The 19,304-nt window shown below is 36.1% G+C and overlaps 1 protein-coding gene across 3 annotated transcripts in view; it reads right to left on the reverse strand.

Annotated features, from left to right (window-relative positions):
- RAB3A (RAB3A, member RAS oncogene family) overlaps positions 1–19,304 on the reverse strand; it is a 388,099-nt gene that overhangs the window by 133,508 nt on the left and 235,287 nt on the right. For all 3 annotated transcript variants that reach the window (XM_044053827.1, XM_044053828.1, XM_044053829.1), the window contains one exon: positions 7,686–7,913. In XM_044053827.1, the coding sequence (XP_043909762.1) occupies positions 7,686–7,913 (228 nt within the window). The remainder of the gene's footprint in view (positions 1–7,685; positions 7,914–19,304) is intronic.

Below are 19,304 nucleotides of genomic sequence, written 5' to 3' on the forward strand. Positions count from 1 at the left end.
ACTCCCTCTATAGGATTAAACCTTACCTTTCCCCCACAGCTACAACAACCATAGCTCACACTCATCTAATCTCTACTCTCCTCTATGCCTCACCTATTTTTACTAACCTTTCAAAAAATAACCTCAGCAAACTGGAAACTTCCTACAATAACATCACTAGAGTTGCAACAGGAAACCTTTACAGAACCCACCACTGCATAAATATAAAGCAGCTAGGATGGCTTGAACTACAAAGCGTGATTAAATTCCATCAACTAACCACTATCCACAAAACTCTCTATAAACCATTTATTACCCCTATTCTATCTACCCTCATCACTCCATATACAAATCTGAAATCACTACGTTCCTCACACAAAAATCTTCTACATACCTCTAAACCTAACAACAAGGCTGGTGAATCTCTCTTCTCTAATGCTGCTGGAAAAACTTGGAATCTTCTCCCCAGTGACCTTTCCTCTCTTCCCTCTCCATCACTCTTCAAAAATAGACAAACTACCTTACAGCACACTGGTTGTGCCCCTGTACTAAACCTGACTAGGCATCTATCCATCTGATTAAACTTAGCTCTGCTTATCCCAGACTACTTATAAGCTACTAGATATTCTATTATAGATTTTTTTTCTCTTCAACTACTCTGTGTCTAGATTTATTCTCTTAAAATACAGTGTGTCCAGTCTCTCTAAATACAAAGTATTCTCTTATATAAAATTTTTATTAGGAATTTTTTTTGAATGGCTAACCATAGCTGAAATGTACCATGATTCCTGTTTACTGAAATGCAACAAAATGTAATGAATGAGATGAGTATCTGTAAATTTAGCTGTATTTGTAAATATTATAAATGATATTGTGTTTTTTTTTGTGTTTGTTGGAGCTTTTCCCCTCGGGCCTCCACTGAAAATGGACATATATCCAGTTGGACTAGCCTGGTCAACAAATGTAAAATAATAAAAATAATAAAATATACATATATTTCTACAAATATATGTTTTATATATTTTTACTGCTTATATTTATAGAAGTATTCAAGTTTTATACATCTCTTTATCTATACATTATATATATATATATATATATATATATATATATATATATATATATATATATATATATATATATTCACACACATATATATACACACACACACACACACACACACACACACACACACACACACACACACACACACACACACCTATACATGAATGTACACTCCTAACAATCTATTAGTTCAGATGTACCCTATTTTTGTAGAGCGATTCAGATACGAGTTTCTGGAATATATATGTATTTTCATACTCTAAATGTTATTTTAAATGTTATTTTACACTGCTGAATATGATTCACAAAGATTTATTTGATTCTGGGACCGTTCACACCTTTTTATATTAATCCATGTTTTTCACTGATTTTAAGGTGATATACTGCCATCTAGTGACATTTTATCAAGATGCAAATTATCTCAATTTATAGACATACACACACACACACATTATATATAAATATATATATATATATATATATATATATATATATATATATATATATATCTACATAAACACATATATATATATATATATATATATATATATATTTTTTTTTAATGATTTTTAAATGTTTGCTATTATTATTATAGGATTGTTATAAGAGTCATATAAATTATTGAGGTGCTTTGAACAGACAGTAGGAATGCCATAAGCTGTAAAATTATTACATGCTACAATTATTAGTTTTTTGAAAACTACACTGCTATTCAATTGGTTAAATGACTAAGCATGTATTTAAATGGATGTTCCTCTGTTGAAGTAATTAAGCCTGAAGAAGCGTTCTTTGGAATGTGAAAGTGCTCACTTTTTTTTTTGGTTCTGTGTTTATGTGAATTAACGTCTCCTTCGCTGTTTATGGTGTTGCCTCGAGATTTCTTTCTTGAAACATAAACAATAACTGAAATCAAAATGTGCACTCGTTTGCATTATTGCACATTTCTCCTTGGACTTCATAAGTAAAGAAAGAAATAAAGAAAAAATAAGTTATACTATTATGAAACTGCTTCTTAGTATAAATACCTCTCAGCAGCCAATTAACTGCACAAGCATTATTAATAAATATAGACTATTCTTCACAGAGACTGCTCATTAGACCATAAAAGAAAAAATAAAGGTATCATAGCAGCAGATGTCTTTTAACTGACACTACTTGTACACATCATAATCTCTGGCCCCCATTGAAGATTTCCCTCTACAGTTTTAATCTGTTTGTTCATTAATCAACCAATCAAACTTGGCTGAGTTGCCATATCTGTCATCATGACCACAAGCTTCAATATTTAACCTGTTTCTAGATATACTTCCATAAGGGCTTAAGGACTTCCTCCATAAGGGCTTAAGGACTTCCTCTCTCAGCACAGCTCATCTTTACCAGCCAGCAGACTGCACTGTCCATCCACTTGATATGCAGACAAGGTTGTTGTGATGATCTGACCACAAGGAAACATTTCACTCTTGTAAGCATTCGATGCATAAAGATCATAAATAGTTTAATCTCGTCTCGTCTCTCCAATGCCTGGAATACAGTACTTTCAACTGTTGGTTCTGATGCTCCATCTATACCACTCCTTTAGATACAACTGATAACTCAGCAGGCTGGTAACTCTGTAATGTCCTCACTGCTTCATCTACCTCAAGAAATGAGTTACTCAGTAGCCTTGCTCAATCCACACTTGAAGAGGTGCACCACAGGCTTACAGACCTTAGACAGCACCAATCTGTAAATCTTATAAGTTTCAAACCAGACTATTAGTGGCTGAAGAAGCTACATTTTACCTTGGTATGGCCCAGCAGCCAGTGTGCTGACCCTATTTTGTTTCTGAATGTAGGAGAGAAGTCCAGGCATCTATTAATTTCTGCATAAATATATTGCAACATGCCCCCTCTGCCTTTTCTTGCATAGTCACAAACCACAGTGTTACACCTGGTGCAGTCTTCCATTCCTGCCAGTTTTGTACAACTGCTTCATGCCTCGTTTCCACATCCTCTGATCTTAATTTTAACGGTCTTCTTTCGGATTTAAGCTGCTACAAAATGTCCGAATTATCACTGCCTCCATCTCCTGATACTTTATCGTCTTACCAGACAAGTGTTCTTCAGTTCTAACATTCATTGTAAGGATTTCACTGAATATTTTCATCAATGAAAGCTCTTCATCACCCAGTGCTCAGTTCAACAAGGCAGACTTTCTTCCCATTTGGTAGTAGTCATAGCACCTTTGCAGTTTAAGCTTTATTTTCCTTACTGGCTCTTTTATTTTTCCGTGTAATCCTTCACACAGGGACTACCTTGATAACTTAGGTTGCAGTTCCATCAATTTGCTTCTAAATTATTAATCTTTCATACTATACAGTGGCTTTTATGGGGAGCTGGCAAACATTCCTACTATTCAGTAAAAGCCATTAACAGAAATCCAACTTATCAGAAACTTTTATTTCTGATAATGTAGCTTTTCCTAACCTGTAAAGTGGTGCAACCTTAGAATCTGATATAGGGTCTTGGGGGGGGGTCTTCCAAGAGGCACATCTAAACCCACTGCAGGATTGCTGTTTTCTAAGACTCATAACATTTTTCTGCTGTACAATATTGTTCACTCAGACTCCGACAGACTGATGTGTGAAAGGTTGGTTTGTTTTTCTTAAAAAAAAATCTTATATTTTTGTATATTGTGGTGCATTTATTATTGTACAGTATTTCCCATTATACATTAAGAGTGTTGCTTACGAAAGGAACCAAAGCTGTGTCGGTTGATGAGCGACTGAAATTAGAACAGGACACCTAAGGTTACGCACTTGTGAAGTGAGGGAGGAGCTAGGAACTAGGTATTTTATTTAAAAGGGGAAAGAAATCATTTTGAGACTTTACTCAATAACTTAAACTCTGTACACAATATTTGGGGGAAAGGTTGGTTTGCTTTTCCTTTACATTTTTATTGTATTTTGCAGATTGTGGTGCATTTCATACATCGCTACATTTTCCATTGCATAGTAAAAGTTTTTGTTAGTAAAGGAATCAAAGCTATGTATGTTGATGAGTCACAGAAATTAGAATAGGTCACCTAAGGTTAAATCACCTATGACATTAAATAACTACTCCTTTTAAAGACAGAAAAAAATGTTCAATGTTTATTGAATGAGCTTACTCAAACTCTGCTATACACTGTTGTGTGAATTGGAAGATTTTTCCCCACCCTCTTCCTGTTATGGTTTTAAAATTCATTGGCTCTCTAGCTTTCTGACCCTTTTGTAAATTTAATTGCAACATTCTTGACAGCTCTTCTTTCATTGGCTGTCATTGGTAAATATAGATGCATCATTTTTATGAAGTCACTTCCCATAAATTACTTAAATTAATTAGCCTCCCATTGTATTTTATAAAGCGAGAATACTGAGCACCCACCCATTAGCTAATCTGTTCTGTTCTTTTAAATTTATTAATCTGGAGTTGCATGCCCTTACTATAAACTTGTCTTTGGAAACTCCTCCTTGTCTCATCTCATCTGCTTATATTAGTGAGCAATAAAAAAATCAAACAACGAAGGCCCTCCCCTTAACTTCTAAAGTTTGAGTTACCATTTTTTCCTGTCTTTCTACATACAAAATGCTACATTATACCATGACCCCCCATTAATTTCCCAAAACGTGCACACTGATTGGTCAGCGTGCACATTGTAAATCGACTTATACTAATGGAAAAAGGTCCGGTCGCCCGGACCTTTTCCATTAGTGCAAGTCTTTTTTAAAACACTGTCTCGCTATATTAAAGGAGTTTAACATAGCGAGACAGGTTTAAAAAAAAGCAACTGAGATCTCCGTTGCTTTTTTTTAAAGCTGTCTCGCTATGTTAAACCCATTTAACATAGCGAAACAGTAAAAAGCAACGGAGATCTTGCTTTCTCCATTGCTTTTGCCCACAGCTCTGAAGTACTGCATAGGCATATGCATGCGCAGTACATCAGAACTGCCTCAGAATACCAGACAGCTGCGGAAGGGCTGCAAGGATGCATTATACAATGCCATTATTTAAGAAAAGTAATTATTTTTTTTCTTAAATAATGTCATTGTATAATAGCAATAACCCACTTCTGGGTGTGGGTAATGCTGGATTTACCCACGGTTGGCTTTGTTTGGCCACTCAGGCTTCGCCCTCATGACCAAACCACGCCAACCATGGGTAAATCCAGCATTACCCACACCCAGGCATGGGTTATTGCTATAATATTCTCTAGTGTTAACCAGTTTTTCTCACTTTACTTTTAAAATCTGCAACATCTGGAACAAGGCTATCAATTATACAGAGCTTGCAGTCCACTTATCAGGAACCATCTTGCTATTCGTGCTTCTGTTTTGATCCTTTGAAAGAAGAAGCAGAGGGAGATTAATTTCTAGCATTCCTGGGGACTAGGAATCACTGGACAGTCCGATAACAGCTTCTTAGGTGTCAGTTTGGTATGAGTGTTACTGCTTTGCTCCTGGTGAGAAAAGGAACAGAGGGTCACTGATTCCGGACTCTCTCTGACTGGGCAGTGTATAGTTTTGTAACAGAAAGCACTCACCAACAGTAACACACAAGGTCAGTAATCAAACTGGCCAGCAATGCCCCAGCTTAGAGAACAGATATGTAATACCAAGGGACTGGCTATAAGGTTAAAGTGGGGTGGGGAAGACTTCAGCATTTTCTCCTATTGATACTAATCCTTTTTGACAGCACAGAGATAATGGAATCACTCTGTCTCATACACAAGAAGAGGACACAGCCACAGCAGATCATCTGGAACTGCATGCAGGAATGCGATCCTACATTGCTAATACCACCTCTCATACATGCGTTGGTACACTAAAAGTTAAGGGATCATCCTTTGTTCTATGGGCTACTTCTTATACAACCATTACTGTGTCCCGATCTGATGGCTGCTTCCTACTGTACCACTGCTAGCATTACCTGTGGCCAATCTGAATACACTCTAGGCACTGCTGTAGGACTGACTAAAACTCATAGTATATTCTCATTCAATAACCCAGGATATATTTACTAAATGTACATCACAGCATGTAAGATCCTTTCATGTCTTGTTTTATACAGGGTGTTCACATCAATGTAATGTCTGTATATGCCTGCTGATATCATTAGTTTTCATATAGAGTGCAGAAATCAATGCAATGTCTGTATATGCATGCTTCTTAAAACATGTTCTGTAACATAAATATGTAATCCCCGTCAATCCATTTTATGTAACATAAGTATGGAATCTACAAATGTCTACTCTGCTGGATGTTGTAAATTCTACCTAGTTAAATGTAAGTTGGAGCTTTTCTCCCAGGGGCCTCTGCTGAAATTGGGCTGCGTCCCAGTTGGACTTTCCAGGTAAACAAATAATAAATAAATAAATAAATCCTGAAATATCCAGCAATCACTAGGAAACAGGCCAAGTCAGGCCTGAATTATGGTCAAGCAGAAGCATCCAGAAAAGAAGAGACTCTGATCTTTGGAAAACTGGAAGACGGAGAGAAGGAGAACAACTACGTGGAAAAGGACATGGAAATGCCTGAGATTTGCTTTTGCAGTTCTTTTTGAAATGCAACATTCCCAAGTATCTTTCTGCTTTATAAGTAAAACCCACAATGCATACATATTCAAGAATGCACATACATATACACACACACACACTTTCTAAAGGAAAATTATACACTTAATATATAAACTTACATCTTGTATAAATACTGACATTATGTATGGTCTCACAATCTCCACCTTATCAGACACACTTTATGGACATTAATGCAAACAGTGACCATAAATATGCCATATTCAAAGATGATGTACAATCATTTTGTGTACTGTGTAATCTTGAAGAAAACACACACAATTTTTGGGTCATTGCATCACCTCCACAACCTAGCAGGAATGGTATCCTCTATGAAACCAATAAAAACGTTAATGAAAATAATAAAATATAGATAATCAATAAAAAATGCTGACAATTCCATTCAGTCAAGTATAACTGCATAAAATTCAGGATGAAGCAATCCTTGAATTTATAAGGCAAGCCTGTTCCCTCTAGAATTACTGGCAACAGAAACTGTTACCACCGCCCCTTCCCAAAATCTGAAGCAGCTATGGTAATTACAGATTATGAAGCACATGTAATAAATCACGGCACCTAACTTAAGACAGCACGCTGCACAAAAACACTCAGGCAGCAGCTGTTCTTCCATGACGTTCTTTTTCAGCACTGGGGTGCCTGACAGCTGATGAACCAAACACCCTTTTTAAAAGTCAGTGTCATAAAAAATGTTCCCACCTTCCCAGCCGCTGCATAATTTAAAACCAGAGCTGTCACAAAAATGCTTTCTTCCAAGAAGCTGTGAAGGTGAAGAAGCTGCAATGTTCTCATTTAATGAGAAGCTTTTTTTTTATTACTGGAGCTCAGAAAAGCTATTAGAATGATGAAGACAAAAAGAAAAACAGCATTTTTCTTATAACCTGCTAAAGCTAATGGAACAAAGAATTCATATCCAACCCTAATTAAGGCACTGCTCTTTCTATGCTTTACTACAATATTTTCATACAGTATGCTACCTCGGGAAACCATCTCCTCATCTAAACTGACAAATACAGCTGTAGAAATGGACTTACCCATATTTGGAGTTTAATCCGTTTGTCATTTCTGTATATAGTTTTTACTTTGAAATCAATTCCAACTGTGCTGACAAAGGCAGGTGTGAAGGAATCATCAGCATATCGAAACAGGAAGGATGTTTTTCCAACACTGCTGTTGCCAATTATCAAAATCTTAAACATGTAGTCAAAGTTCTGATCTGAGGACTCCTTCTGTCCATAGCGAGAATCTGTAGCCGATGCCATCTGCAAAAAGAAACAGAGTAAAATGAATATGGGAACAACTACCAGGGGACAATGCCTTCAGTCTGGTAATGCCTCAGTTTTTCCCAGTACTTTCTGTCCTACATACCTAACAGCTAGACAGCACTGCACAAACAGCATTTAGTGCTGGCTGATTTTACAGCAGGCAAGTAATACTTAATTTGACTTCACACAAACAGAAATACAGTCTTTTTCTCTTACTAAGCTATGAGCTCTGAGTAATACAGTAGAAAAATATACAGATTCTTTCAGTATAGAAAATATGCTTCTGTTTTAAACCATCTGTTCCCAGGTAGGTCAGATTAGTGTGACTCCCAACTTTTTCCAGTGGAACAGCAATATATAACTTCCTAAAATCACACCTCTTAAAATAAAACAAATACTTAGGCTAATTGTCCATGACCATTAGAGAGTTTTCTTTGATGCTACAGTACCCTGCTGAGCATTCCCCACTATTACCACTAGATGGTGGATCCTGCCCTGTGCCCCTCAAAGAATTCTTGTGATTCAACTATGAACAGAGATGCAGCATTTTGTTGTTACATTTAAGGAAGCCTTTTTCCTCCCAGTAAGCCCCCCCCCCCAACCCAAAGTCCACTACAAATAAAACATCAGTTTTTCATGCATGTCAAAATGCACCTCAGGGATGCTTGTATGCGTTTAATCCTAACAGCCATGTGGTATTGCCTCAAAACTTCACAAGGACCTTCCCCCCAAACTGAAAAGCTGGTAATACAAGTACCCTTAATTTCTCCTTCCTTTAGCCACACTAGGCCAACAGTTACTGCTGGTTAGTCTTCCATTAGGGTCAGTGTTGGCTTTGCCAGTTATGTCCTGTGGGGGGCAAGCATAGGCATAACACTAAGTAAGCGATCACAGGGACCATAAAATTCCTAGCCATATATACCTTTAAGCGGACAAACTTATGAGTGCTTGCCACCGTTGTCAAGCAAGGGTGTACAGGATAAGCTGTGTAAATTTGTGTCTGCCCAGCCAGTCATCAAGATTAGCTTTAAACATAGTCAAAGTAGTACTTTGTTTAACCTGTAGTTGCAATTCATTCCATGGGCTGGGAATACTCTGTTAGGAACCTATCCCTCCAACTAGCCTTGTTTATGTTTCCGAGTAGGTTTAGGTCTCTAGTGCAGGTGTTTGTAGAGGCACTGGTTTTGCAAAGAAATAGGAGGTCAAATAGGATTGGGTCTTTCATGTCTCAAAAAGCTACAAACAGGTCACTTCAGAGCAGCTCATAGGCTACTGCTCATAAAGAGAGTTGTGCTAACCTTTTGGGATAGTTGACAGATTTAAGACATTGAATTTTCTTGGTTAGACATCTTTTGGAGGCTTTCCAGCTGACCAATATGCTTAGATTTCTACTTGCCAAAGGGGGCAATGTACAAACTTGTAAAAGAAACAACAAAAAAAACTTTTTAAACATTCAAAAAGGCATGGAAGCCACTGCAAGACACACCAAGTTTAATATAAAGTATAAACAGAAGGGCAATGTATTTAATGATGTATTGATGATATATTTGGCTCTTGTAGATGCTCCCTCGTAATTAACTGGGACTGACATAAGGATTTCCTGACTATGGTGGAAACATGATGATCGAATGACAGTGAGCCTGTAAGTCCATATAAGTACAAAGGTCGTTTATGATATTCTCTTTGTGAAGAGTACCATTTACAACATGTGAGGTGGGAGCAGCTTTTATGCCGAATGCTATGTTGCTCTTTTTTTATTGTTTAATTTTACACTATTTTCAATACACCAGTTATGTGCATAATCCAGCCCTGGGTGGAGCTATTCAGTATCATTGAATGAATGGATAACTGCCCAGCATGTAGTGGTCAGCAAACTAGATCAACCACTCTTCTGGGGTATTGGTTTGGCTTTCAGCAAAATAAATGTCAAACAGGACGCTGACTAACATAACAATGCAGGAAACTGTGACAGTATGCCTGAATATTTTAATATGTTACAAAAATAGTAAAGTATTTTTCAATTAATGAGTCTTGATCCCAGTAACAAAGTGAAAAATACCTCTTGTCCATCTGATGGCAGTGTGGACTGTTCTGAAAAATCTCATTTCAGTAAAAAATGTTTCACTTTTTAACAGTCTTAAAAACTATTGTTAAGCTGAAAACCCAAGTGCAGTTTTAGACTTGTGCTACCAACAGATGTGATGCAAGACCTAGGCTTTTCGGCAGTACTCAAACTTTGGTTATTTGCTTGTCAAATCTGTAGAAGTTTTCTTTTGCCAATACCTACAACTTTTTCTGCACTTTTTACAAATACACCTTCCTTTGCATATGCGTAATTACCTTTTAATCAGTAGTAATGAGATGGCAGTGTATTTTAGCTTAATTTCCTGGAAAGCAGCCTTGCAGAAGTCAACTTATTTCATACAGTGCCAGTGAAATACTCCAACAATTTCAATGGCTGAGAGAAGTCCCCTGATTCTGCATTAAGTCACTATATGTACACATCTATCTATACTTGTGTATGCATGGGTCTACTTCATATGAGCGAAAGCCTATATGAAATGAATTTGACATTACTGAGATGAATTTAACAAAACTGCAAAAAAACGAAAATTGAAAAACCCAAATCTCATATCAGCAAAAATAAGCTACGTATGTGTAAGACAGTACGATCTTGGGAGTTGACATATTTAATTTGCAGGGGGGCTGTGGGGGTGTAGGGGGGCTTGCCCACTTGCAAAAATGAAGGAAGTATACTGGAAGGTTTTTAGTTTGTTTTTTTTTTGTAAGAAGATAGCTTGATGGATTGGTTGGAGACAACCGGTGAGCAGTTTTCATTTATGTGAGACTCGGGTTTTTCAATTTTCGTTTTTTTGCAGTTTCGTTAAATTTGTCTTAGTAATGTCTGATTCGTTCATATGGGCTTTCACTCATATGAAGTAGACCTGTATGTATACATACATTCACACTCGCACAAGCACATACACACAAAGCAAAAACTTCAGATCAGTTTATCTGTTTCAGTAACCTACTTAGAGTCAATTTTAAGTATAATAAATCACACCAAGACATGCATTTAAGTAATAAAGCAGTCCATTCAAGACCAAGAACATTCTAATGATTTGAGTTACAGCTCATCATACTCCGAACCATACTTTAAGCAAGGAATAATGCTTGAGGTAGTGTGTGTATATTATGCACTCTCATCTACATTATAAACATTTAATTTCTGATCAAAACACGGGAGGTCACATAAGCCCCGATACTGAACTTTTTCTGCAGACATAGCTTTTATAACATTTACATGAATGTGATAGAAAATGGTGTCATTTCTAGATATGTAACATTCTGCAGGTCAAAGTAAAAAAAAAAATATTCTGAAGTTGTTGTGACGAAAGGTGGTACTGCCAGCAAAGCTAGCTGGAATTTTGTAAATCATTATATGTCATTTGTGAATATCAAACAAATTGGTAAGTTACTAAGATGCTTGTGTTGCAAATGTATTAGAACTGTATGTCATGTGTATACCAAAACTGCCCTGTACAGATGTTTGTGTTGAAAAGGTACTTGCAAAGTGCTGTGTTAAAATGTATCCACAGTGTGCCCTACTGGAAGAAAACAGAAATATACATGCAATACTGTAACTGTTTAAAAGTATATATTTTAATAGTGGAAGCAGGAATACAGGAGGTTTACCTCAGTCCAGCAAACTTTAGTAAAGTATCTGAAATTAAATTACTTTATAGGCTATGCCATAAAGATTTTTCATTGCAGCTAGTGACCGAAAGTCTGTACTAGGAAGCTTTCTGTATTGTCTTTAGAGTGAAGTAATTGCTACTTTGGAAGCATGACTGAAAGTAATTGTTTTATAACTTCCAGCATCTACCAAAGATCTGAACAAAAGCCCTTGTAGGAGTATTTCTACAGGTAGATGCTAAATACTACCAGCTTCAGCAATGAGGGTTTGCATAAGAACTAGAAGTCAGATGACCAGAAATGATGCAATTCTGCAAGCTATCCCAGCGGTAATATTTTAGATATTATTTTGAGAATTCTCTTATTGAGACAGAGCAGTCTGCATTCTGTCTTGGACCAGACAATAATAAGAACCATTCACCACATCTGCCTTGCTCTAATGAAGTAAGTTTCTAGGTAAAAGCATAACTCTCTTAGATACAGTTAGGAATACAGCAAAGCTTATGTGAGCCAGTACTGCAATGTTATTTTAAATATGTCCTGTGGTTTTGAACTGTGATGTCACTGTGAATATACATTTAGTATTGTTTTGTTCTTTGGCTGATCTGTGTAGAGATATTTAAGTTTTGAGAGTACTTATACATTTATTTGGTGACACTGTGTGGGCCACTCCTAATAGCCTTGCTCTTGGTCAAACTACCATTTGTATTATTATTATTACTCAGTATATTAGGTACCCTTGGAAGAGCCTTAAGGTAGCTGGCAGGAGTGACTGGTGGCAGTAAAAACTACCTTATAGTCTGGGCAGAAGGGGGCATAGCTAGTAAACCTGTGCTATCCTTCCAAGGTGTATGTATAGGTGTGTGTGTAAATCAAACCTCAAAGACTGTGCGTGTCAGCTACTTGGGCAGGGGCACGAAGCACTGGTTGGACAGAGAGGATTGCTGGAGGCCTTGGCTTCTTCACTCAGCTGAGATCTCAACACTATAGGTGTGCCAGTGGGAAGTCTTATTGGCTATATGGAGAAAGATAGAGAAACCAGGCCCAGACTGACTGTAGTCTGTGTGTGCTCTTAAGGGAAATCGCACTTGATGTAAAGAGCTGTATCTGGAAATAATGTGCGTGTACCCGTTATCCTCTCAGTGAATGTCCCTCACTGTTGTCAAGGGTGAGGATTGAGGTTCCCTGATTACTGGTTGGCAGTGGTGGGTCATCACATATTAATTGGTGGGTAGTGGTGGGATATCTAGATCACAGCTATGAAAACATATTCCCTCCCAAACAGTTTGACTAAGGCTTTAGAAATGACTTGATGCATCATGACCATCACACTGAACAGAACACTTGCCGCATGAAACACCTACAAGTTTCTGTTCAGTCACTAACCGTTTAAGATACTTTAGGTAAAACAACTTACATTTACATAATTTACATTATAATAATTATATTATTATATATTAATTATTATATATATATATATATATATATATATATATATATATATATATATATATAATAATATAATAATTTACATAACGTCATTTACGATGGCAAATAATTTCTCATCTTAGAAATGAGGCACCTGGAGTGTTTGTATTATTTTAATGCACCCCGGTAATTGTTTTTTAGCTGCTTATTGTGGACTTCAGCTATCATCATTACCCTCTAGACAAAACAGATGCACACAATTGCATCTAAGAGTGGACAATCACTGCCCATTTCTGAAATTGTCTCAGTACAAACACCCAAATGAGAATAATAATAAAAGCAAAACTCCATGGAAAACCATTTATCCATCAAAGAATGCTTAGCCAAGGGCAGTACATAAAGTTGTACTATGTACATGGATGCAGTGCTGCTAAAACTGTGATGATCAACACAAAAAAAAATCATAAAAACAACAAATGCACTGTTTGTGCAGCACATCAGATCAAATAAGCAGTGCTGCTTTGTAAAAAGAAGTCCAGATTTTAATGGACTTTTCACAGAAATACAAGAGCAAGAAAGCACTCAGCAATCAGTCTTATGACCTGGTGTGAACTTATAGCACATATTAAGATCTTGCACAGTCTGTCATGCTTCAATTATCTACATTTGCATTTTGAGTAGGAAGGTTGGTGTTAGGATCCTTTTCAGCTATAACCCACGCTAGCATACAAAATGCTTCACTTACAGTGTGATATACCACTTTTTGTAAGTATTCAAAATGTCATCAATATACACTTGCAATACATGTTTATAGTGTCAGACACATACTTTACTGTCACTTATTTACTACTATTTTGAGTACTTAATCCTAAGTAATGTGCAATAACATGGTTGAAATACAATTCTATATTTATCAAAATTGGTGGATTAACCCTAAAATGTTGCCATACTTCTTAAGTGACCACTGTCCAGTGCTTTCCTACTGATCCTTCATAGCTATGAAACCTACATGCCAAATACTGACTGGTAGACCTTTCTTTCCACATAAACTGGCTATGCTTGATTCTTACCTGAATTTTATCAATAGGCCTTTCATTTACCAAACTGATTACCCTGAAAACGCATTGTTAAACTTCACTGATGCCCTTTCTGCTATCCATATCTCCAGCATTCCTTTTGTACGTAGAAAGCTGCTACGCCAGAACTGTCCTTGGTTTGGGTATGTAAACACTTCCAGGAAAAAATCCTAAATCTTCTAGGTTTTGTTGCATATTTGGTAGCCATACATATGTCTTCCCATTCTTTCTTTGTGAATTGCTTATCTCAACTCTCTTCCCAGTCTTTTCTGACCTCTTCTGATTGATCCCTGTAGTTATTGTTCAATATTTTATATGCCCTACTAATTATCCTTTTTTTACCAGCGGCTTCTATTCTAGATGTGACTAAAACCTCAGGCAGCACAGGTCTTTCATTTAAGATCCCTCCAGTCCTTTCTTTTTGCCTGTATTCTGATTATCAATTCCTGATGAGGAAGGTCATTTGTTGCCTGCAGTTAAAATGCCTTCTTGACCTCTTTCCATTCTATTACCTTTCCTTCTCTAAATATCTGTTCCTCATACATTGGTTTCTTTGCTAGCTTCCTCCAGTAATTCCCAGAATTCTCCTTCCTATTCTCTGTACCCCTAATTGCAGACATACCTATCAGCAGAATTTCCTTGCTCCACTCCTGTGTTGTCTTACTTCTTAGTATACTTTCTGCTACTTTATGAATACAATATTCTGTATGACTGCTGTTATTCTCCTTAAGGATCTGCATCCAAAATTAGCCTCTTTCCTTATTTCTCAAATTATACCTCTGCTTCATCATCATCCCTTTTTACTCTGAATTGTAGCTTTCTGTTTGTGTTACGCATAACAGCCTTAACTGTATAGCTCTAAAATATCCCTTCAAATCAGGCAATCGTAAATCACCTTGTTCTTTTGGAAGGATCAAGTTATCTCACTTGACTCTTGCCCTCTTTCCTCTCCCAGATAAAATCCTTCAACTCTTTATCAATTATCCACAACTTCTCCTTTGGTTGATAAAATATGCCTGACCTGTGAATAAAACTAAAGGGAATAAAACATTTTACTACTTGCATCTTGCTATCCATATCCACAGACAAGAGCTTCCAGTTTCTCAGCTTTAGTATTACCTTTAGTTTAGTCTCTTCCCACATATCCTTAGCTGCTATAATGGAATCCTTTTTAACCCATACTCCTAAACACTTCATTTTATCATGTCCCTATAAATATGGGTACTGCACAACCACTTCATGTGTGGGTACACAATTTACAGCAAAAGCCTTTGTTTTAGATTCATTAATTGTATATCACCAAAAAAAAAAAAAAAAAACAGAACTATCTGAGAATGTTCTATAACACTTGGATGTCCTTTTTGGATTCTATCAGGTACAAAATGATATCATCTGCAAATGAAGCCAACTTTCCCTGAATATCATACAAATTCTATCCTTGAACTGAACTTCCGTATCCTTATTTTCTTTGGCAATGGATTTTAAATAAAACGCAAACAACAATTGCAAAAGAGGAAACCCCTGCCTGGACAGGAACCTTTTCACTTTGATTTTTGCCTTTGATCCTTCATATATTCTCCTAATTAACCATATTATTATTATTATCAGGAAATGCAAATGCTTCCACTACCGTACTCATAAAATCCCAGCATACTCTGTCAAATGCATTCTTCTGCATCAAGGCTCACCAACAGCAGCTGTATTTTCATGCATTCTGCTTCCTTCTGCATCATCAATGGTCTAATTAATGATGTGAAAAGCTTACCTCCCCTCCACAAAACACAATAATCTAGATCAATGTTGACATCATCTTTGCCATTCCTTTAGCTATTATAGACAAACACTTTATAATCATGGTTTACAATTGAAATGGGTCTATATGAAGTTGAATCTAATGGGTCTTTACCACAACTTTTTTTCCAGGATGTTTGTGCTTACCCTACTTTTATAATACTGTTAAACAAAACCTTCCAGATCTTTATCACTTTCTTCCCATCTAGCTTCCCAACTTTCACCAGAATACAATCTATTCCTGGAGACGTTCCTGCAGATTGGTTATATATCACCATTTTTATATCTCCTCCTATCATAACTGTTAATTGTTGAGCCACATCTACTTCTAACCTTACATATTTAAGTTTTCTATAAATAGTTGCATGTGTGCTTTTTCTTGATTTATCCTCTTATCGGCTTTATACAAAATTTCACAAACTTTCTGAAATATGTTTAATACCTCTACAGGATCTCTAGTTACTTTTCTTGGTATAGGCTCCCTAAGTTTACTAACAACCCTTTCTACTTTCTGTTGTGTAAGTCGTTGTGCCAAAAGTTTTTGTGCTCTGGCATTATCAAAAATAGATTCTAAACAATGATCTTTCTTAACTCAAACATATTACCTGGGTTTCCATTATTTTCTCTTTAGCAGTCTGCAATTGTGGCTGCTCTTGTTCTGGGAGATTCAGATTATTCTGTAATACTTTAACCTTTGTCAGTCCCACTAAATAATTCTTGTTACATTTTTACTATATCTCTTTCTTTTATTTATACCCTATTTTTTAAACTCCACTTGCTTTTTATCCCAACTCACTAGCTATAATTTCTGAAGTACTAACTTCACTAATAACCCCCAAATAATTTCCAATACCCATTTCTTAAATATGTGGGGGAGTATCAGCGTCTCATCTTTACTGCATTACCCTGTGTTTTTATCTTAGTAATTATTGATGCATGATCTAAAATAGTTATTGGATGTGTGTGTCAAAGTTCTCAATTAAATGCACATGTTCCTGTGAAATATAATTTCTGTGTAGTCAAGCCCAGATATTGTAGCTCGGGGAATAACATGTAAATTCTGAGTTACTACTGCTTAATTCACTTCTTCCATACCAAAGATTTTCATACATTTCTTCAGAAATCTACCCATTTTTGTTATACATTTCCTTCTAGACTCCCCAAAATACATTATCATTGCTGAAAATCAAGTAATATTCCCTGCTGAAAGTTGATTATTTCTCCCCCCCAAAATTTAAAGATAAGTAATGGCAGTTTTAGGTGGAATATAAATACAAGACAACATAAATCCTAATCCTTTGCCAGTAGCCCCTTACTACCACAAATATGCCACTATAATCTTTCTTTCCTTCTTTTTCTATCACAATTCGAGCTCCTCTAGCAATGAACAGCAATTTACTCTGTCCCTCATAAGTCTGCTTAAGATCCATTTTGAAAGTCTTTCTTTATGAAATTCACAAGCTTAGTTCGTTCCAAATGTATCTCCTTGCTATTTGCACTCTGCATTTCTTAATATAATAACATGTTCTTTCCTTTTCATTTATACCTGTGAGACCATTCACATTCCAAGATAACATGGAACGTGTCACCATTATGATAAAAAGGTATTATTCCCTCCTATTATATGGTTTTAGCTATTTCCAGCTTTTGTAATACATGCACTGACTAATGCTCGGCAGGTTAGTCCTTTACACATTTTTTCTTATCATTAACATTGGAACCTATGTAACATTTTACAAGGCTTTTTGTTTTAATGAATACTCTCAAAATGCATAAATAAAAAATAAAAAAACATCATCAAACTACCCCTAGAACCTGTTAACTTAATACAAACACCCAAAACTATGTACATCTTCAAATAATGAAGTTTAACCCTCCTCTAATAGGAACAACTGTCCCAAACAAACAGCTGCAAAAACTGGCCTTATCTCCCTCCATTCCAGCTCTTTTGAGTGTGTACCTTTACCTCCTAGTGGGTCTAGCTTGAGCCTTTAAAAAAATAAAGTTATCACCTTACAGTTCTAACAAATACTTTCACAAATATGAATACAATTGTGTTTGCCATCACATATGTGTCAAGATAAAATATTTTGATACTCTGTATGTAGGTGCAATAGGAGGTAACTACAGAATCACCTGGAGGCGCACTAAGCTGTAATGAATTAACCTAAAATTGAGGTTATCCATTCTAAGAAGATGTTATTGCCTGCACTTCTACTTATACTAACTGGTATCTATTTTTTTATCTTTATTCCTCTCTCAAATGTGAAAAAACTGCTTGTATGCTTTCAGAAAATATTAACTTTTAGCTTTGAAGAAACCAGTGTTCTATTTTTATTGCCCTATTATCAGCTTGTCTCCACAGAAACATAAAAGGAAAAAATGTAGTCCTCATCTACAGGCATCTAAAGACAAACAGTTATTGCTAAAGGAACACTTTTCATTAAATTCAGTGTTTTCTTATTTACTTGTTTCCACTTAAAACTGGATATTGAATTAAGCCAAGGGTTTTAATCCAGACATTTACCTGTGCAAGAGAGAAAACATTATCAGCTCTACATATATTATGACCTGTGTGCTTTTGCAGCCTGTCCTCCACCTCAACAACCCAACATTACAGAAAAAGTACCAATTCTTAAGAAATAAACAACAGTGATCTTAGAAATAAGCAAATGTTTGCTGTCAATACAAATTAAAAACAATTTGAAAAGAAACAAAAAACTTATAATAGGACAGTTTTCCAACACCGCCTCTCTTGCCAATAATTCTCTTAATAACTCAACACTAATCCATCAGAAAATTATAGAAACATTATCATCTCTTCCACTGAAACTATAACTGACACATTTCTTAACCCAGGCTCTAACCAACAAACTACTCTAAGTAACCTAACCACGTGACAAACCATGCCAACATTGGGTAAATCCAACATTACCTACACCCAGCCGTGAGTTACTGCTATAACTGTATATGAGCGGTCAAAAGTTTTTGGATATATAAACCTAACACTCTTATCATATCTGAAGTGTATACAGTACAGCTGTGTACACTTACCATAAATGTAGATGTTCGAGTGTATTTACTGTTGCAATCAATTACATTTGGGTAATCTGCTGGCAGGTTGCCCTCAGTTGGCCTGAATAACAAAGTCTTGGGTCCTGCATCGGTTGCTGTCTCCTCTTCAATGATGTCAGGTCATCAGGGGTATAAAACAGGCAGCCGACACCATTTTATTCAGTTTTTCTTGCCCCAGATGTCAGGTGCTCCCCAAATGGGGAGCAAAAAAAAAAAAAAATATATATATATATATATATATATATATATATATATATATATATATATATATATATATATATATATATATATATATATATATACACAGAAATATAAATGTAAA

This window comes from Protopterus annectens, chromosome 13.part0, assembly GCF_019279795.1.
Source record: "Protopterus annectens isolate FY-2018-M chromosome 13.part0, PAN1.0, whole genome shotgun sequence".
Classification (NCBI taxonomy): Eukaryota; Metazoa; Chordata; order Ceratodontiformes; family Protopteridae; genus Protopterus; species Protopterus annectens.